The sequence below is a fragment of the Hemicordylus capensis genome, chromosome 2, assembly GCF_027244095.1.
Source record: "Hemicordylus capensis ecotype Gifberg chromosome 2, rHemCap1.1.pri, whole genome shotgun sequence".
NCBI classification, from domain to species: domain Eukaryota; kingdom Metazoa; phylum Chordata; class Lepidosauria; order Squamata; family Cordylidae; genus Hemicordylus; species Hemicordylus capensis.
Genome location: NC_069658.1, coordinates 240,466,015 through 240,487,954, shown reverse-complemented (window position 1 = coordinate 240,487,954; position 21,940 = coordinate 240,466,015). Strand labels below are relative to the sequence as shown.

The window sequence follows — 21,940 nt, the reverse complement described above, 5'->3', positions numbered from 1 at the left end:
TGTGTGTGTTCCACATAACACCCCCTGCCCCAAGTCCTGCTATGCTGCCTCATCACAGCGGGGGGTTGTTCCTGGGAGGGATGAGTGAAGTACGCCGGGAGTTATACTCCCAGTAGGGTCACCCAAAGCACAAAGGTCATCCCAGCTGCCCAGCTAAAGCAAGCAGGCAACTATATTGGGCAGCAGCGATATAGGAAGGTGCTGGAGGCAGACGATCACTTCAGTGACAACGACAAAGGCATCATTTCATACTGCATGGGAGAAGGCAATGGTAAACCACTCCTGTATTTTACCAAGAAAACCATTACAACACATACCTGTGCATTTGCCTTGTCTGTGCATACATTGTTTGTTGCCTAGAGGCACATTGCATGGCATTTAGATGCTTACATAAATGGGAATAAAATCCTGTGAACTGGGAATCTGACAGCACTGTTGCAGAAGAGTGTTACATTCATTTGGGAAGACTCTGGGGAGTATCATAGGAACATAGGAAGCTGCCATATACTGAGTCAGACCATTGGTCCATCTAGCCCAGTATTGTCTTCACAGACTGGCAGTGGCTTCTCCAAGGTTGCAGGCAGGAATCTCTCTCAGCCCTATCTTGGAGATGCTGCCAGGGAGGGAATTGGGAACCTAGATGCTCTTCCCAGAGCAGCTCAATCCCCTGAGGGGAACATCTTACAGAGCTTATATGTGGTCTCCCATTCAAATGCAACCAGGGTGGACCCTGCTTAGCTAGGGGGACAAGTCATGCTTGCTAACACAAGACCAGCTCTTCAGGGAGTGGAGTCTCAGGCAGCGTCTTTGGTGGGGGAAGAGAAATGGGTATGCTTGATCAGGGTCTGGGTTCTAGAACAGGGATTCTCAATGTTGGGTCCCCAGATCTTATTGGACTTCAACTCCCATAATCCCCAACCAAAGGCCACTGGGGCTGGGGATTATGGGAGTTGAAGTTCAATAACATCTGGGGACCCAACGTTGAGAATCCCTGTTCTAGAAGAGCCCTTGACTTGACTTTTCTCAAGGTTATCAGTTACTTTTTTCATCATCTTTCATCATACAACTTTTGAATGACTTGGATTTTTGAACCGCACAAATATTCTTTTGGAACTGAACGATACCTTCTTTTCTTTTCTTTTGGAACTGCATGTTCTGTGCCTGACTGCACATTAAAAAAACCCTCTGCTTACATAGATTCTCAGGATAGGAATTTGAAATGGAAATAATGTACATGCAGAGAATGAGGAGAGAGATTAGAAGAGGAGCTATATAGACAAAGGCTTTGGGAGCAGGAATGCAACTTGCTCTCTTTTAACAGTTTCCAGAGAAGTTGTGGTTAGCTCACTGAAATTAACACAGCAGCAAAACTCACCTGCTGCTCCTCCTGCTTCTTGGCCTCTGCCTGGCTCAGGAGGAAACCTTCTGCCAGGGCCACCGCCTGCGAACTGGTCTCTGCTCCACATTCCCTCACCCAGCTCTCCATCTCCGGGGGCAGGATGGTCAGAAACTGCTCCAGGATCACAAGGTCCATGATCTGGTGTTTTGTGTGTCGCTCTGGCATTAGCCACTGATGACAAAGATTGTGGAGTTGGTTCCGAATCTCTCGAGGCCCTCTCGCCTCCTGGTAGTGAAAGTGCCTAAAGTGCAGGCGCGGCACGTCTGAGCTGAAGGTGAACTCACCTAGGATTTTCTGCACAGTTCTCTTCCAAAATTCACCAGTGTTCCCCATCTGGGTGACATCGGGGCTAGCAGCATCTGCCTCATCCACCTCCAGTTTGGGCTCCAAAACAGCCTCCAACATCTCACTTTGTTGCTAATTTCTTTCTTAAGTCAGAGATTGTCCTTTAGGGGGCGCTACTTAGTCCTCCAGAATTTTCACCTTGTTCTGTGGGTGAAGAATCCCATGCCGGAGACCGGAAGATTATTTACAAGGAAAAGCCGATGATTCTGACAAATGGCCGAGTCTTCTCCCTGTAAGAAAGGCAGTCAAATATTAAGATTCGGTAAAGAAACTGGGTGGGGGAGTAGGGAGGTTCCTTCCTAAGAAGGCGACAGATCACAGCCTTCAATGGAGAGCCAGCATAGCGTAGTGGTTAGAGTGTTGGACTAGGACCAGGAAAACCTGAGTTCAAATCCCCATTCAACCATGAAACTCACTGGGTGACTCTGGGCCAGTCATGTATCTCTCAGCCTAACCTACCTCACAGGGTTGTTGTGAGGATAAAAATAACCATGTACACTATTCTGAGCTTCTAGGAGGAAGAGCGGGATATAAATGTAAACAATCATCATCATCATCATCATCATCTGGTTGGGGGATGCATCCATGCCACTGGTCTGAGAATTCCCCCTCACCCGCATGTGATCTGTACTCTCTCTTTCCTGCCCTCCCTTTGAGTCCCCAGTTTGTGCTTCTCCTTCTTTCCCTCCTGCAAAGCCCCTAGCCAGACCCAAGTAATTGATTCAACTTGCAGAGGCATGAAAAACCCATGATTTCTGATTAACAGCAAACTCAATAGTTCATGTATTAATAGGCATATTTTGCTTTCCATTACACTATTAAAAACCAAATGCAAAAATGAAGTTGTAGCCTTTCTCCTCTGCATCCAACATTCAAAGGTTTGCTGCCTCTGTACATGGAAGTTCAGTTACTGCCTTCCATAGCTCAGAACTGTCTTGCTGAAACAAGTCAGCCTCCAGTTCTTGGCGGTGGCCAACCATGGCTTCCAAGTAGCCCACAAAGTGCTCTGCCCCGCTATGATCTCCCCCCACCTCTGCTTTGCTTTACTGCCCCATTTCTCATTCGCCTGCTTATTAATTTTGTTTTTCTCCTGCCTCCATGTAGCCACGCATCAGAACAGACAATGTACTTTTTCCCAGTGGCCCCTCGTTTGTTTCTGATGACCAGCAAAGGCAAGGAACCAATGGAAAGTCACAAGAGCCACTCAGCAACACATAATGTATGTTGTGTGGACAAGGAGAGCTGGTCTTGTGGCAGCAAGCATGAATTGTCCCCTTTGCTAAGCAAGGTCCATCCTGGTTTGCATTTGGGTGGGAGACTACACGTGTGAGCACTGTCAGATATTCCCCTTAGAGCAGCAGTAGGCAATGTCAGCTCTGTCCAGACCAAAAAGTTTTTACTCATCAAGCTATATTGGTATATTACTCGTCTCGATTTTTTTTTTACTCGTCAGGCATCATTTTTCACTCACTGCAGACAAGTAACCTAGTGGATTTACTGAGCCCTGATCACAGCCCAGTGGAAGAGCATCTGCATGTTTGCATGCAGAAGGCCCCAGGTGCACTGCCTGGCATCCCCAGGTAGGGCTGGGAGAGACTCTTCTCTGTAACCTTGGAGAGCTGCTTCCAGTCAGTGTAGACATTACTGCAGGGCTTCCCAAACCTGGGTCCCCAGATAGCCTTTGGCAACTTGGCCTAAGGCCCATCCAGTCTAGCATCCTGTTTCACACTGTGGCCCACCAATTGCCTCTATACACTCAATCACTACATACACTCAATCACTGGGTGACCTAGGGCTAGTCATTCTCTCTCTGCCTAACCTACCTCACAGGACTGTTGTGAGAATAAAATGAGGAACGGTGAAAATCAGGACTGTTCATTGGATGCTCCAATTCAGACAAATATGCAACCCCCAACTGGCGCCATGTGGAGGCTGGGACTAATTCATGGAGGACAGGTCTATCAATGGCTACTAATCTGGTGGCTATAGGCCACCTCCAGCCTCAGAGGCAAGATGCCTCTAAATACCAGTTGCAGGGGAGCAACAGCAAGAGAAAGGGCATGCCCTCACCTCATGCCTGTGGGCTTCTACATGAAAACAGCCCTGCTGGATCAGGCCCAAGGCCCATGCAGTCCAGCATCCTGTTTCACACAGAGGCCCTCTGAAAAGCCTATAGGCAAGAACTGAGGGCATGCCCTCTCTCTTGCTGTTGCTCCCTTACAACTGGTATTCAGAGGCATCTAGCCTCTGAGGCTGGAGGTGGCCTATAGCCAGCAGACTAGTAGCCACTGATAGACGTGTCCTCCATGAATTAGTCCAACCCTCCATGTGGCGCCAGGTTGGGGGGGTGGGGGTGTCGCACATTTGTCTGAAGTGGAGCATCCAATGAACAGTCCTGATTTTCACCATTCTCCATTTTATCCTCACAACAGTCCTGTGAGGTAGGTTAGGCAGTGAGACAGTGACTAGCCCGAGGTCACCCAGTGATTGAGTGTACTTAGTGACTGAGTGTATAGAGGCATCTGGTGGGTCGCTGTGTGAAACAGGATGCTGGACTAGATGGGCCTTAGGCCTGATCCAGCAGGGCTGTTCTTATGAAGCTCCCAGCACTGCCAGCTCTGCCATGTACCTGCCATTTATGGCATGGCGAGAGGGATTTTCTATGGAACTGGAACCGAGGACACTTGGAGGGGGTGAAAGGGATTCACAGTCAGTGCACAGGGACGTTTGGGAACTGTAGTTCCTCCCAGCTTCTCCATACCTTGAGCTCCTTTGGATAAAGGGTGGGATAAACATCTAACATTTCTCTGTTCTTCTGCTGCTCTGTGTCTGCATTTTACAGTTGCTGCTGTTTTGATTTTTATGGGTTTTATTGTTTGTAATTGATTGTAATGTTTTAATGTGCCTTTTATGGACTTTAGTGGTTTTGTAAACTTCCGTAGGGTAAATTTTAGGAATGGTTGTACAGAAACTGAACTACACGGGGTGGGGTGGGGAGAGAGATGCCGTACATATAAATACTGATTCATTCCCTAGCTTAAGTCTTGCTCTAGATCCAGAACAAAAAGGGACCTCCGTTGCCAAAGGGAGGAAAAGAAAAGGTTCCTCGATCTGGATTTTGCAGAAGAGCTCCAGACGGATAAGCCGCACACGTCACTTTGGGGTGAGATTGCGGGTGATTGTGGCCGCCCCACTCCTCGCCTTTATATCTCCCCCCTGCCTGGGACTTTGTCTCTGGCACGCCCCATCTAGTGCAGTCCTGGGACACCCCCACCCCACCTTCACCCCAAATGAGCACGGGACTCACCAGATCCCAAGGAGGGTCACGGGTCCTCCAGGAAGGCGGAAAACCCAGTGAAGGGGCAGAGCAGGAAATGACTTTCCCCCCTAACTTTCCCCTTCCTGTTTGCTCCTCTAGGAATCCAGACTCTTTCATTTTAACCCTTAGACTGACTCTCACCAGGCGACGGAGACAAGAAGCTGTCCTTGCTGGGGCGGAGTGCTTTCCGGACTGCGAGCTTAAGTGCAGGAGGAAAGGAAATAAACTGATTGACGCACAGTTCGGAGTCAAGCTGGGGTCCTTCATATTCCCATTTGTTATGAAGTTTGGCCACACAGGTCCAGAAAGACTGTTGGTAGAGCATGCTCTCCCTGCCCTCCTCCTGCCCCAATTTTGGCCAATGGAATTGCAGAGGGGGTGAAGGGGCGGCTTCCTATTCCTGCCTCTTCGTGCATTCACCTTTGGGCAGGTAGCAAAGCATGACGTGCGCGCGCAGCTGTGGTGGAGGGCCGGCTCCCCGCTCCCTATTAAAAAACAAAAATTCTCGGTGAATTTTTGCAAGTTCACCTGCAGGGGGAGCAGCGGGCTGTTTGTTCCGTCAGCCTCGCACAAGCTTTGCAGTTCGATTGCCCGACAGGAGGACCCTCCTCGATATTCGCAGGGGCTCCATTCCAGGCTGCAACTGCGGATACAGAAACCGCGAATAGATTGACTTTTATTAGAGAATGTTTAACATAAGGTTTACAAAAGCAACAGTGAATAGAATTTCCCGATAAAGCATGGCCGCGTCCTAACGAATGTGTGGTTGCAATGGTAGAGAGAATACAGCACTATACGCAAGTTCCTACGGGTTTGGGTAGAGTCCGGTTAAAAGAGTTCAGTGAGAGGAATGTCCAAAAGGTCCAAGGGAGGGACAGATCCCAGCCTCACCTTGCATGCAGGGCCGTGCCAGTCTTCTTCTGCCAATTGCAGCCTCTGGGCGTGGGTCCTTGACGGCGGAGGGTCTTCTCCAGGTCCAGGGGGTCCTCCAGGGGTGTTGTCAGAGACAGCAGGAGTTCCTGACGTGGTCAGCCACTGTGCTGGCATGGTTCGTCTAGCATGCAGATATGTTATAGATCACATTCCTGAGGCGGGAGGTTACATACATACGCATGTACATACATGCAGGTCAAGACAGCCATAAGAAAATAAGTGTCCATCTGAGTTAGTCGCGAGCTGCAAGGCATCGCCAATGTATGCAAGTCCTCCTTTTTTTCCACGCGTATGTGAATCTGGACAGAGTCCAGGATAGAGTCCAAGCCAGGAGAGCGGGGGAACCTGGTCTCAACTTGTGGGTGGTAATAGAGTCAGAAGACCCCAGCGGGTTAAAAAAAAAAAAAGGATCGGAGCAGGCACCTCTTCACAGGAGTGGCCATAGGGGGATGGTGGCCATCGGTTGTGAGTCACGGTCACCACTGCAGTCTCTGCAAAGGATTCTACTTCATTATTTACTTTCAGGGTGCCCTGGTGCCTTCCCCCCCCCTCTTTAATTAAAGTAATTCAGAGTATCATACTTCGGACACATTATGTGAAGATCCAGCTCCCTTGAGAAGTCCATAATGCTGGGGAAAGTGGAAGGAAAGAGAAGAGGACGACCAGCAGCAAGGTGGATGGATTTGATTACGACAGCAATGAACACACCACTGAGAGATCTTAAAGGCCAAGTTGAAGACAGATCATCCTGGAGAGAATCTATCTATGTGGTTGCTAAGAGTCGACACTGACTTGACGCCCTTAATCAGCAGGCCCGGACTGGGGGCACTGAGAAGGCAGTGGAATGTATGTGGGGGAGGGTGCTGTGTTTTGAGCAGAATGGGTAATTAAGGGTGGGAGTATTCACTGCTGCTGAGTGTGGCAGGGCACAGGGGCACCCCGTGGATGAGGCGCACCAGGAAGATGCCCTGTTGCCCAGTCCAAACCTGGCGTGGGCCTCCAAACAGGTTTGAATACTGGGTGGTTCAAAGGCTCGAAGGCGGTGTGGGGGGGTAAATTTAAGGGCGGGGGAGGGTGACCTCCCCCTGTACTGGCACTGTGGAAGATATGGTGAGGAGGACTAGTGGTGTGATCCACTTTTACCCTCTGCACATGTAAACTTCTATACACTGCTTATATCCATGCAGTTAAAGGATTCATTCTAAGCTTCTCTAGCTTTAAACTTTAATAACTCTGTACTCCTGTTTTGTATTGAAACCTGTGTATCCATCTGCATTCCTGTATCCATGTTTTGAGTTTAATTACTATGCCAATTAGTACAGCTAGACACGGATAAGGTTTACTTAAAACATATGTGTTAATCACCCACCCATAGCAGGGAGGATGGGAAGAGGAATTGGAATGTACTTGGAATGTACTTGACGGCTGGCCAAGCACATGGGTCTCACACAGGCTACTGATAAGGGAGGCCAACAGCTCCTTTCTTGGTGCTGCTTATGAGAGATGTAACAGTATAAGAAAGACACGCAGACACCTTAGTAATTTGGAGCTTCAGCGTAGACCGAGATCTGGGAAGGTGCTACGCACCAGCTTACAGGAGCCACATCCTTTTCATCATCAAGGGGGCTCCTGCTTTATCTTTTGTTCTGTAATCCCCTTTGAACCATTATTCAGCTCTGTCTAATAAAACCTCTTTGGCATTTACACTGGTTTGAGCTTATTGCCTCCAAAGCCCCAAAAAACCTGTTGGACACCAGCTGGCCACCAGTGCCAATACACCCCTTCCATAGAGTTTCCCAACACTTGCGCTTGCTAAAAAAAACTGGTCTGGTGGAGCATCAGAGTACCTCCCTGCCGCCCTGTCCTCTTCTCAGTAAGCGGAAGTAGCCCATGTGCATGTCGGGCTCACTCGCAATGTCTGCACGTGCATGGGCTACTTCAGCTTACTTCCGGTCCGAGGAGAGGACGGGGAGGTACACTGCTGCCCCGCCGGACCGGTTTTTTAGCAAGCGCTGGTGGGAGGAACACAGCGGGGGAAACACGGTGTTGGGGGGTGTAAGTGCCCCCTTCCCTGCCCTTAAAGTTACTCCCCACTGCCTTTGAACCGGCCCCCACCGGTTCCGTGCACATCCCTAATGCTGAAGGCTAAAAGATAGTACAACACACACACACACCCTGCCGAGAGCTACAGCACAGCAGAATATTACCAATGTGTAGCCTCTTAACGAATGAAGTCTACTGCTGCTTCAAAATAAGTTCATTCAAGTCTTACTGACTCATGGAAATAGAAGTGTACTTAAGCACAGCTAAGCACATCATTGGTAAGTGCGACTATCTGTTGAAAGACCATGGTGGCTGGGGATGATGGGAATTGTAGTCCAACATCTGGGGACCCATGTTTGAGAACCCCTGAGCTAAAGGGATTGCTTGAACCATTTATCAGCCCACAATTCATGTGGAACGCTGTCAATCAGGAACATTTTTTGATGCGCAGGATTTTAAATTAATATATGTGAATGAACAAAGGAAAATTAAACAGGTTGCGAGGGGGTGCAAGATAGACCAATGGTCCAAATCAGTATAAGGCAGCTTAATATGTTCATATAATCTGATCGTTATACTCGCTCTCGGTCAGACTCTTGGGGAGACCTGAGTTCGAATCCTCATGCAGCAATGGAGCTCACTGGGTGACTCTGGGCCAGTCACTTAACTCTCAGTCTAACCTACCTCACAGGGATGTTGTGAGGATCAAAATAACCATGTACATTGCTCTGAGCTCCTTGGAGGATGAGCAGGATATAAATGTCAAAATAAAACTAAAACAAAGAGGACCATAATAAGGACTGCAACTTTTAGTCAATCAATACCGATCAACTAAAAAAGTGTCCCTGATCAATTAGGCAATAAATTATTATTTTTTAAGTACTCAAAAAACTTTGGCTAGTAGGCATTATCTTAGAATTCCCTTCTGCGAGAGAGAGGAGCTGTGCTCTTCGCAGATGCTGCTTGCTCCAACCCATGCATGCATTGGCTGAAAACCAAAGACACTGGTTGAGATATGTGAAAGTAATGTTCATGCAGTTGAACAAATGCACTCATGTAGAAGTGCAAAAATGGCACAAACACAGTTATGTGATAGCACAGCTATGGAAATAAGGGCCATACTGTCATGCAACCATACTTGTGAATTTTTGCACTTGCATAACTATGCAACTGTTACAGTGAACATGTGATATTGTACAGTATGTCAGCCATTATGCTTTTTTCTGTAGAATTTATCTTCTCGGATGCAATTATATAGAGTTCATAAACCAACTACATCACATTAAGATATTGGTAAAGTTTATTTATTTTAATTGGGCAACAGCCTTAGCCTCAATAGATTCTAAATGGTCCAGAATCTAATGTATATCTCAGACTGCTACCTGGGTTCCTTATTATCCGGTCAGCTGCCGATACGAAAGTTACACCCACCATGGCTGCTATTTGGCTAAAGCAGCACAAACCAAGCAGATGTCTGGATGCAATAAAATCATTCCATATCTCTTCCAGAGCATCCCAAAGCTTACCAACTTAGATCCATTTCTCCATAAAGTTGTCAGTCCACAGAAAGCCTTTGGGGGGGGGCATTGTTTCCAAACTATACTTCAATGAATGTGATATCAGGACACCTTTACTGAAAAGCAACTGAAAATTGGTTTGTCTTTAGGAAGCATGGGTCACATGGAGTCTGTATGTACTGATGTACTTCAGCGTTGGCTCAGTACTATAAATGGAGCAGTGGTTTTGATGATTTGATTGTCTTTCTGCTGTATGATCAGCAAAAAGTGTACTACTTCCAGTGTGGTAGAATCTGCAGTAGTAGGCTAGAGACAGAGGTTTGTAGAAGCTCATAGAAGCCCGACATCCTGACTATCAAAGTGCTTGCACAACAAAGTTGCACTAGCACAAAGAGATTGCATAGCTGTGCTCAAACAGGGATTTGCGAAGTCACACTCTCGCAGAAACGTCCCCTTTAAATCATATGAAATGTGCCACTAGTTGCCCAAGCATGCCCTAGTCTATAATGCCACCTCCAGACTTAGTGCAGGTAACTGGCACAACATCCTTCCACAAGCACTTCCCTAGTCAGGATGTCAGCCACTCTTAGTTCTAAAAAGTTACATTGGCAAGAGACCACCAATGGACGCTGAAAAGCGACACAACGTAACCCCAAACAGAGAGCCAGCAAAGGAAGCCCCGTGCTCAGTAGCAACTAACTGGAAGTCTGATAAAACCACCACCAAAACCAAAAAAGACAAGTAACCTGCAGGGCTAGATGGATCTCCCGGGACAGGGGGTGCCACTACAGAGCAAGTTTTCTCATGCATCCCACCAAGTGCACCTGAAAGGTACATGCAGAAGACCCCTCCACACACACACAAATAGCCAATCTTAATGGTGAGGGAGATTATTTGCCAGGGGGGAAGCAGTCCTCTAGGTCAGGGATTCTCAACGTTGGGTCCCAGATGTTATTGGACTTTAATTCCCATAATCTCCAGCCCCAGTGGCCTTCAGTTGGGGATTATGGGAGTTGAAGTACAATAACATCTGGGGACCCAACGTTGGGGATCCCTGCTCTAGGTAACCTGGCCCCAAGCCATTTAGAGCTTTCATGGTACTACCTAGCACTTTGAACTGAGCCCAGAAACAGCCTGGAAGCTGGTGCAGTTGATACAGTAATGGAATAACATGCTCCAAACGGCTGGGTTCAGTCAGCGCTTTAGCAGCGCCATTTTGCACCAGCCGGAGTTTCTGAACTACTTTCAAAGGCAGTGCCAGCGCATCGCAACACACCGCAACAGTCCAAAGCAAAGTTACTCTTCTTTTGTAGGACGTAATGGCTGGTTATCATTAAACAATAAGCAGGTTGACTGGCAGATCAAATTCTTGAGGTGCCACAGCTCTTATCTGCAAACACTGGTGGTTGCACAGGAATCAGAGTGCCTCATGATTAGGCTTGAGAAATTGCCTGCAAAACTCAGCTCAAATACCCTAAAAGAACTGCACAGAACACAGGACAAAATATATATATGCATATCTAGTTATTAGTAGATTAATTGTTGCAAAACAGCTCCATCAGCAATTGAGAAAGAACCAGTTGTTTTCAGTTCATTCCTTGCCCCAAGAAGCTTCACAAGAAAAAGATCATCGTTTGAGAACGTTCTCTCCAACTCACTACACCCAGTGAATCCGAGACTATCAGGATTTATTTTGGGATGTGTACACTGGATTTTCAAGTACAGCCCTCGAAATCGTGCTGAAGACCTTAAGAAATGGAGATTTGGGCAGGAGGTGGGGAGAATAGACCTTCTGAAATCAACAGAAGCTGTGAATTCTGGGCTCCCCACTCCTGCCACACAGAGCATTTGGTACTTGCATCCTTCCTTTTCCTCATGCAATACTAGATGGTTGCTCTGATAAAAGCTTTGGTTTTCCTTCCTTCTAGGCTCCTCTGAATATCACAAGAAGTGAGTTATGACAAAAGCTTTCCCCAGAGTCAGCGGGTGTCTATGCCATGGCTTCTCCTCACTGTGCATTCGCTGATGACTCACAAGCTGAGACTTCCAAATGAAGCCCCACCCACACTCGGAGCACTGATACGGCTTTTCCCGCGTGTGAGTCCTTTCATGCCGAAGGAGGTCTGACTTATAACTGGAGGTCTTCCCACAGACAGAACACTTGTAGGGCTTCTCTCCTGTGTGGGTTCGCTGATGTCTGACCAGCTGCGAATTACACCTGAAGTTCTTCCCACAGACAGAACACTTGTAGGGCTTCTCGCCCGTGTGGGTCCTTCCATGTTCAACCAGATGCGAATTGCAAGTGAAGCTCTTCCCACAGACGGAGCACTTGTAGGGCTTCTCTCCTGTGTGGGTTCTTTCATGGATGGTAAGGCAGGACCTCTGCCTGAAGCTCTTTGCGCAGTAAGAGCACTTATAGGGTTTCTCCCCTGTGTGGGTTCGTTCGTGTTTAATAAGGAGCGAGTTATGACTGAACATTTTCCCACAGTAGGAGCACTTGTATGGCTTCTCCCCAGTGTGTGTTCTTTTATGCACAATCAGGTGTGAATTTCGACTGAAATTCTTCCCACAAGCAGAACAGTTGTAAGGCTTCTCCCCTGTGTGGGTCCTCTCGTGAATAATAAGGTGTGACCGGCCACTGAAGGTTTTCCCACAGAAAGAGCATCTGTGTGGCTTCTTGCCCGAGTGGATTCGCTGGTGTCGCAGAACGTGATCTGCACAAGAAACGGATTTACTCATTCTGTTCTTTGGGTGGCTTCTTTGCTGTCTCTTTGGTCTCTGTGCATTCTCAGAGGTTTCTTCCTGTTCCTCACTCTGGGAAACCATCTCTGCTGCTTTTCTGTGGAAGTTCCTTTGTGATGGTTCCTTTTGTTCAGGGCTTGCTGGTTGATTGTTTTCCTCTTCATAGTCATTCACCTGTCTGCAATCTGTGGAGGGGGAAAAAAAAGAAGAAGAAGATGACTGGTGTGGAATGTTCACAACTCCAGCTGCAAGGAGTAAACCAAAGTAACATTGTCAGACTGAACTTTTAAAAAACAGTTTAAAGAAGACTTTTTCGTATTATCATCATTATCCTATTTTTCAATGAAAAGTTCTCAAAAGCTGTTTACATAGGGGAAAAAAAGGTGGTGGTTCTCTATCCCAAAAAGACTCATCATCTAAAAGAAACATAAGCTAGACATCAGCGGCAGACACTGGAGGGATTGGATGTCTTTTTACCCAGTTAGCGGGGTCTTTCAGTTAGCCAGAACTGAACCTGAAGTTTCCTGGTTGCATGGAACCTGAACCAGAAGTGTTTCCACCACCCCCACAACAAAAACCAGTAGCATTTCCAGATGAGGAGTTTAGCTGGTTTCTCATCCAAAATGGAGGGTGTGCATTCACATATTGACCAGATTTACCCCAAAGTCCCTGAGAGCTATTGGGAGTGCTCCACACATGATTTGGGTTTTTCATTACGCACTGCAACGTAGCCCGATTTATGTCCGGGGTAAAAAAAAAACCTACGTCAGTTTGGGGGGTAAATTTCAACCTGCAGTAAAGCCTCACAGTAAAGCCTGTTGTCTGGAAATGCTCCAGATAGAAAGTTCAATGCTTTTGAGGGCAGTGATTCCCCTTGCCCTGTCACTAATATGTTCCCAGGAGGTAAGCGGCAGCAGGGTGGATAAATATCAGACTGGTTTTTTTTTAAAAAGGACAAATGCAATTATAGAAACTTTTTAAAAATAAAAAAATTAATCTAAAAGGAAATCTGAATTTAATTATGGGAAACACGTTCTACTTAGTGAGCCGGGGTCTCACGATCAGTGAGACCCGGTTTAGAAGGGTGAGTGGGGAGAGCGAACTAAGCCCGCTCTCCCCGCACACGAGCAGGGAGGGAGCCCTGGGCGGCTGGATCGGCCACCCACACAATTGCTGGCTCTGTGACGGAGCCGGTGGGAGCTGGGGAACTCGGGGGCCGCGCGGCCCCCAGAAGCTCCAGTATGCCCTGAGCAAGTGCACAGGGCATAATGGGGAGACCCCCGGAGCGGCTTTTCGCCTCCCCTCCAGGGGTCTACTCACGAGTAACCACAGCACGGAGCCACGCCACGGCTACTCACAATCTTTAAAACCAGGTTTGCGGAGCACTCGCTCCGCAAACCTGGTTTTAGGGGAGGGGTACTTAGGCGGGTTACCCACCTAGGAACCACCAGGCTCGCAGCCGAGCCCAGGGGTTCACACGATGGGGCGAAATCGGGCTAGCCTCCGCTAGCCCGATTTCACCCCATCGTGTGAATAACCTCAGTGACTGATATCCTGACTAACAAAGCACTTGTATAATGAGCTAGTGCAAGAGGATCATGTAGTTGTGCTAAAAATAGGGACTGAGCCTCAAGAAGGGTAGCAGGGAAAAGGCAAAGACAGCCTTCTGTGGCAGACTTGGCTCACAGTAGCATTGTTCCTACAGCTCGTTGCATCTTCATCTTGCTTCCTAAGGCAACCTTCAGTTTTGCTTGTTTTGTGCACAGACCCAAAACATCTTCCTATTATTTATTTATTATTTATTCGATTTCTATACCGCTCTTCCAAAAATGGCTCAGGGCGGTTTACACAGAGAAATAATAAATAAATAAGATGGATCCCTGACCCCAAAGGGCTCACATTCTAAAAATAAACATAAGACACACACCAGCAACAGTCACTGGAAGTACTGTGCTGGGGGTGGATGGGGCCAGTTACTCTCCCCCTGCTAAATAAAGAGAATCACCACGTTAAAAGGTGCCTCTTTGCCCAGTTAGGAGGCAGTTCCTAAGTCTTGTGCACCTGCTCAAATGTACACAAGAGCTGAATCAGACCAAGGGGGTGGGGCCACAGGTCAGAGGTAGAGCATCTGCTTTGCATGCAGAAGGTCCCAAGTTCAACCCCTGGTCTCTCCAGGTAGGGCTGGGAAAGATTTCTGCATGAAACCTTGGAAAGCTGCTATCAGTCAGTGTGGACAATGCTGAACTAGGTGGAGCGAGGGTCGGGCTCACTTCCTATGTTCAGTTTGCTATAGTATCCTGCTTCCAACAGTGGCCAGCTAGATCTTCCTGGGAACCCCACCGGCAGGGCAGGAAGGTAAGAATCCTGTTTGCCATCCAGCAGCTGGCATTTAGATGTATACTGCCTCTGAATATGGAGGTCTGGATTAGCTATCCCAGGTAATTGGTATCCTAGACCCATTCTTCTCCATCCATGTGTCATATCCCCATTTAAATCCATCAGCCATCACCAGATTTTGTAGCAGTGAATTCCACAGGCTGTGTGATGGGTGAAAGAGTACTATCTTTTCTCTGTCCCAAGTACCTGAAGCACTCCTAGACTGGTATAAAATCAATAATCAACCCAACAGTGGCACAGGTATCAACATTAGAGCTTGAGATCCAATATAGCCCACATTTTCCTGTAAAATTAACAAGAAAGCTCTCTCTCAATTTATCATTTGAAGGGGGGGAGGGAGAACATTTTACCCAAAGATGCCTTGCTTTCATAATTCTCCTGCCCAACTTCCCTGGACACAGCAATTTGACTAGGACCCAGCAGAGAACATTCTCCTTCATTATTACATGCACTCTTCAGTGTCACCTCTTCAGCATTCCTCAGTTCCTGAAAGAGAAAAATATTTCTACTACTACAAATATTTATATACTGGTTTTTAACAAAAGTCCTCAAAGCGGTTTACAAAGACAGACACACAGACGAGATGGTCCCCTGTCCCAAAAGAGCTCATAACCTAAAAAGAAACATAAGATAGACACCAGCAACATAAGAACAGCCCTGCTGGATCAGGCCCAAGGCCCATCCAGGCAAACATCCTGTTTCACACAGTGGCCCACCAGATGCCTCTGAGAAGACCACAGGCAAGAGGTGAGGGCATGCCCTCTCTCCTGCAGCTGTTAGAAGCATTGTGCCTCTGAGGTTGGAGGTGTCCTATAGCCACTAAATTATTAGCCATTGATAGACCTGTCCTCCATGAATTTATTTAAACCCTTGAAGCCATTCAGGCTGGTGGCTGTCACCACATAAGAACAGCCCTGCTGGATCATGCCAAGGCCTATCTAGTCCAGCATCCTGTTTCACACAGTGGCCCATCAGATGCCTCTGGAAAGCCTACAGGCAAGAGGGGAGGACATGCCCTCTCTCCTGCTATTGCTCCCCAACTACTGGACAGATGTGGTGCTGGGGCTGAACAGGAACAGTTGCTCTCCCGCTGTTAAATATATTACTGATTTATTCATTAATTCATTCGATTTACATACCGCCCTTCCAAAAATGGATCAGGGCCATTCTTTTCTACATTGAAATAAAAATAAAACAATTAAAATCAAAATTAAATCAATTAAACAACGAAAATCATTTAAAACCAACATTAAAAATGTAAAACCATAAATCTAATTAAAAGCCTGGGTGAATAAATGTGTTTTCAGTGCCTTTTAAAAAGTGGCAATTGATGGGGAGGCTCTTATTTCAACAGGGAGTGCATTCCAAAGTCCAGGGGCAGCAACAGAGAAGGCCTGTTCCCGAGTAGCCGCCAAACGAGTTGGCGACGAACCTCTCCAGATGATCTTAACAGGCGGTGGAGCTCATGGTGAAGAAGACATTCTCTTAAGTACCCAGGGCCTAAGCTGTTATCTATGAAAACCACCATCAAAGGTGCCTCTTTGCTCAGTGGGCAGGGTATTCTCTATACAATCCCTGCAAAGCAAGACAGGAAAATAAATGGCACAGATGTAGAAAGGGAATACCACCTATCTTCCTCCACCCCACCCCTCCGGTAACACAGTGCTATGGCAGACATTCGGGACTTCGCGCAAATTTTTGCTATGCTTTGGAAAACTGATTCAGAAGCAGGCTTTTTCTACACACGTCCAAGCATACTGTCACAGTGTTAAGGGCTACAAAAAGTCGTGATTGGTTGTGGTTTTTTAAAATGAAAGTTAGGATTCTCAGGAAGATGAACTGTGGGCTCAAGCATTTCTGTAGAACCTCACTACAGCACAGACCAAGATAGAGGAAGAGCAACCCTTGAATCTGAAATCCCCAAGAGAAGAGATGTCCAAGAGGAAGACACACAGGGCACAACGTTTCCTTAACATTTCCCCCCACACCACCCCTGCTGTCACTCTCTTGCTTGTCCTCCACGCCAATCTGCTTCTGGGCAGTTTCCAGCAAAGTACCCCTAAGGAAATTCACACCACTTCCTGTAAAAAACCAACAACAACAACAAAACAGAACCTGAAACAATCTCAAAGCATGTTATTCAAAACGACCCTAAAGGACAACGACTCCTTTAAGGCCAACTTCTGCCCTACAAGCCAAGGAGCCACATTCTGCGCCCCTTTATCGAATGACGACACTCCCAGCTCCCAGGAGGAGGCGCTCTCACCTGCTGTTCTGGTTTCTCTGCCTCTCGCTGCCTCAGGAGGAAATCCTCTGCTAGGGCCACAGCATGGAAGCAGGTCTCAAAATCACGTTCTTTCACCCAGCTCTGCATTTCCGAGGGCAGGACCGCCAGGAATTGCTCCAGGATCACCAGGTCCAGGATCTGCTCCTTGGTGTGCCTCTCCGGCATCAGCCACTGATGGCAAAGTTCCCAGAGGCGGACATAAAACTCACGAGGACCCCGGGCTTCCTGGTAGCAGAGCTGCCTGAAGTGCCGGCGCTGCACCTCTGAGCTGATGGGATCCTCCGTCTTGATCTCTTCGGTTGGCCCACAGTCTCTCCTGCTCATGGGGTCTGGCCTGCTGTTGGCTTGCTGGGCTGTTCCACACAAGAGTCTGGCCTCCTTCCCTTCTCTAGTCCACCTGCCGGGGGCTGATGCTTCCTCACAAGGGGGCAGGGAAGTCGTTTCACCCCATGGCACAGTCTCTGGCAGCTGTGAGATCCCCTCTCCTGAGCAAGGAGTCTGCACGGTCTTGAGGAACTCTTGCCACTGGACTTCCCATTGCTGTGATGACAGCCCTTCCTCCGGCTCCTGCTTAATCTCCTGTGGCTTTGCCCAGCTTAGATGGTGCCCAGCTGCCTCTGCCTGGGTGGCAGAAGAGACGCCTCCAGTTCCTTCCAGTCCCGTCTCTAGCCTGAGGCCTGCTGGCTCCTCTGGCTCCCTTTTCATTCCTGGTTTCACACTTTCCTCTAGCGCAGCCTGGAGCTGGAGATCCCGGCCTGGGAATTGTCCCCGCTGATCTACAGCCATTGCTACTCAGAGGGGATATTCCTAGCTCAGGTCAGCCCCTCCGTGCTGCTCTGCAAAGATGGGTGGGGGAAAAATTATCTTCAAAAGCTGCATCCACACAGGAGCAGACTTCACAGGAGAAATGACCGGGGCAGGCAGCACTCTCAGCAACACTTCATCTCCTAGGAACATCGGTCTCTGGCATCATCATCATCATCATCAAGTCTCTGGCAATGAAGAGGGTCATCTAGCAGTCAATGGCTTCCCCTAACTGCCTTTCACCCTGAAGGAAAGAGAAACAAAAAGCAATGAGAACCATGCACAGAACAGGATGCTCCTGAGCAACATAGTTCCTAGGACCTAAGAAAAACCCTGGTGGATTGGAGCAGAGTCCATCTAGCTTAGTTCCCATCATGGTCAACCAGAGATGCTCACAAACAGAGGAGGAATGAAGCAGCTCCCCGCCCCCGTTCTTTGCCACCATCATCACCCTGCAACAGGTTTACAGAGATATACCAGGACTGAACATGGAGGTTCCATTCCAGCCAAATGTTGAGTTACATAGGAGCTAGCAACATCCCCTCCACCATAGTCTGACCAGAGGCCAAAAAGAACATCTAGTGGCAAGGATCCCTATATGCTTAGTCTTGGGCAGAAGAAAGTTTGCAGGCTAGTGCAGCTTGTAAACAGACAGACAGCATTTTGTTCTTATGAATTCTATATACTTTTTGTATTTTACAGTGCTTCAAGCTGATTTTCCCCCCCAGGTGTTTAAGGAAGCAGAATATAGATTGTTTCAGGTGAGCCTATATCCTTACATGGTTCTTTTAGGGGCTTAAAAATCATCATCATACCATCAAGGCAGGGCAACATGCCATTCTTTACTCAGGTCTGAAAAGTAGCAGAAGTCTCCCTTTGCCTTTGGCTGTCCTAATCATCCTCCACTACCCCACAGCTAGGAAGCTGCACACCCCCTGCAGACAGGGGGCAGGACAGTCTCTTCCACGTGGTTCTTATGGATGAATAGAGAATGAATAACAGGCATCTTTTTTCCTTCCTTCCACTTGTCCCTAGTCTCTCTCCACCCCCCCACCCCCCCCGCAGCCCTTCCTTTTCCTGCTCTGTTCCAACTGGGGATTGAGGGGGCAGGGGGGTGCTTATATCTCAGCCTCTGCTTTAGGGTCAAGGGATGCTCAGGGGCGTAGCAAGGTTGGAGTGGGCCCAGAGAAAAGATTTTAAAATGGGCCCCCCCCTCACTGAAGCTCAGCTCATGAAGTTAAGAAATCTTAAATGAGGCTGAATAGTGGTAACAAAAAGCATAGATAGATCCTACATTATTTTAAAAAAGTTTTTTGTAAATTGTGGACGATGCAAGTCATTTCATGGTACTAGAGAAAGACATGCTGTTCTGGTCGCTCCAGGTCTCATCCACATCAGTTTCGGAGGATGAATACAACTGAAGGAAGCCCGGGCGGTGCGCGGCTGGGGGAGTCAGTCATGTGATTTGCCTGGGGGGGGAGGAAGGCAGTGGGCCCCCAGACAACTGTCTCCCCTTGCCCTATTATAGTTACGCCCCTGGGGATGCTAACTGTCCCTCATTACATAGGATGTCCCTCATTTCAGGGATGAAATGTTGGTCCCTATAGGGACAGCATTTGTCCCTCATTTATTCAATAGCATATAATTCAATTACACATACATCAATGATACTCAGGCTCTTGATTACACCCCCCAGCCGCCGCCACCCCAACCAGCCCCCTCAAACTTGCGTCCCTCATTCTGGCAGTGAAATGTTGCCGACCCTACTCTGCCTCTCTGACCAAACCCTTCAAGTTTCCACCAGCAACACTGCCCCCCCCCACCTCCTCCCAAGAAAGACCAAACCCTGTGCCCGCTTAAATGAGCCTTTATCTCACTGCTGCTCGCAGGCGAGGCGACCAATCTCCAGGCTCTTCTCGCCCCAAATGGAACACAAAAGCCCAGCCCCCTAGAAGGAAGAGGACAGGAAAGTGCATCCACGGTGGTGATCCCCCTTTTCTTCCTCTCTAGGAACAGGATCTCCGTTTATTTAACGCTTGCCTCACTGTTTTTCCTGTTCTGGTGTAGCACTACTCCGGCGTAAGCCCTTCTGGGTTACTCCAAGGTAAAAGTGCACAAGGTGGCCGTCTTCCGGCCCGATCCTTTGCGTGTTTTCTCAGATTTAACAGTCCCTGCGTTGAAAAGCAAGCATGCTCCTACTCACTTAAGAATGCATAGGAGCGGACTCTTGCAATCCAAGCCTTTGCATGTTTACTCGGATGTTAACGCCATGAGGTCAATGGGATTACTCCAGGTAAACGTGCATAGGACTTCAACCTGGTCTGGAGTGGAAAATCTGCTTCCGACTTCCAGGCTATTCTTGAGCCTGCTTTTTATTGGCCGAAGAACCCGGGGGGTTTCTGCCCTTTGGTCTTTTTCCAATGGTTAAACGCAGCCACCGAGCTCCGATCCTTTGGGAAGGGGCCACGCGGGGTGAGTGAGTGGCTCAATATTTTGTTGTTCAGAACAGCAGCCAAGAAGAAGAAAAAAGAAAAGCCCGGGGGTAGGGGTGGGGATTGGAGGCTGGTGCTGTCAGCAGGGAGCATCCGGTTAAATGCAAAATGTGGATGCTGAAGGAGGCAGGGGGAGGCAAAGACAATGCAAAGGAAAAGAGCTGGGGACAGGGGGAGAGAAGCAAAGCAAGGAGCCCCCCCCCCCCAAAAAAAACCCCTCCCAGATCATAGGGCCTGTTTGCAGGTTCTTACAAAGCTCCTGAGCTGGGGTGCACCAAAAATAAGCAAGCAAATCGGTAAATCTATCAGTATATGTCATTTGTAATTAAACATATGTTTTCTTGTGGTGCCAATTAGAGCCTTGGACATGAATTACTGTTTGGCCTTTTTGCTGACCCTACTCTTTAGCAGTATCTGCTGGTGCCAGCTATTTCTCTTTCTGCTGCGTGGGGAATATATTTATTTATTTATTTATTTATTTATTTATTTATATTATTTACATCTTATATCCCGCTCTTCCTGCAAGGAGCCCAAAGCGGTGTACTACATACTTAAGTTTCTCCTCACAACAACCCTGTGAAGTAGGTTAGGCTGAGAGAGAAGTGACTGGCCCAGAGTCACCCAGCTAATATCATGGCTGAATGGGGATTTGAACTCGGGCCTCCCCGGTCCTATTCCAGCACTCTAACCACTATACCACGCTGGCTCTCATGACCCTGGTTACATACATTGTCTCTCCTGTCAGGCTCTGGTATTTTTACCTCTTGGCCGATGGGCCTCAGATTCTTGACGCGAACAATTTTGTTCTGGCCTACTGGCCTTACATTCTGTTTAGGAGCCTGAACCACACTTTTATACACTTATTTGTGGGCCTGGATCAAACATTTATTTATCACCCAGAAGTCTACAACCCCCCATCATCACCCACCCCCAGGTGAGGGCCCAACTTCTGAAGACCCAAGTTTGAGAATCCCCGGTGAACTGCAAAGGAGGGGAACTCCTGACTCAAAAGTCATTCCCAGGCCATGGGCATATGGAGGGGTCGGGGTGGAAGAGGGGGCAGTTGCCCCTCCCTGGATCGAGCCAGTTCCCATTGAATTCAATGGGATATACTCCCAGGGAGGGGGCCTTAGGCTTGCTGGCTTTGCCCCCCCCCCGAAAAAAAGTTCTGCGGATGCCCTTGCCCCAGCCTTAGCAAAGCCATTCTCTTTTAGCTTCAATGCCTCTATCTGCAATATTATTATGATGAGTATTTGTATATCACTTTTCAACAGACAAAGTTGTCAGAGTGGTTTACAAAGCAAAAGGTATGAGAGAATAGCTCCCTGTCTGGAAATGGCTCAGTCTAAAAAGAGATGCAAGGTAGAAACCATCAATAATTGCTGGGAGAGATGCTATACCGGGCAGAATAGGGACTACCGCTCTCCTCTTGCTAAATATAAAAGATTCCCTCTTTAAAATGTTTCTCTTTGCCTGGTTTGCAGGGTCCCAAATGGTGTGTCACAAGAGGGGACTGAACTGAACATGATTCCCTGTCCCAAAGGGGCTCATAGTCTGAATGTCAATCAGTCCTGCCTCAGGATAGAAAGGAACAAAAGGTTTTTTTGTTTTTGTTTTTCATTTACCAAATAATTCATGTCTGCATCTGTCAGGATGAGGTAA

At 47.9% G+C, this 21,940-nt stretch overlaps 2 protein-coding genes across 2 annotated transcripts in view; both read right to left on the bottom strand.

Moving 5' to 3' along the window:
- Positions 1-5,129, bottom strand: part of LOC128343898 (zinc finger protein 721-like) — a 61,504-nt gene extending 56,375 nt beyond the window's left edge. Inside the window, 2 exon segments of the mRNA XM_053293331.1 lie at positions 1,376-1,974; positions 5,052-5,129. Coding sequence (XP_053149306.1) covers positions 1,376-1,804 — 429 coding nt within the window. The 5' untranslated portion in view covers positions 1,805-1,974; positions 5,052-5,129.
- A 4,198-nt stretch (positions 5,130-9,327) lies between these two features.
- Positions 9,328-21,940, bottom strand: part of LOC128343897 (zinc finger protein with KRAB and SCAN domains 7-like) — a 40,045-nt gene continuing 27,432 nt past the window's right edge. The window contains exons 7-11 of the mRNA XM_053293330.1: positions 19,664-19,734; positions 18,183-18,238; positions 16,962-17,770; positions 15,046-15,181; positions 9,328-12,483 (exon numbers count right to left, since the gene is read on the bottom strand). Of these exons, the coding sequence (XP_053149305.1) occupies positions 11,498-12,483; positions 15,046-15,181; positions 16,962-17,770; positions 18,183-18,238; positions 19,664-19,734 (2,058 nt within the window). The 3' untranslated portion in view covers positions 9,328-11,497. The remainder of the gene's footprint in view (positions 12,484-15,045; positions 15,182-16,961; positions 17,771-18,182; positions 18,239-19,663; positions 19,735-21,940) is intronic.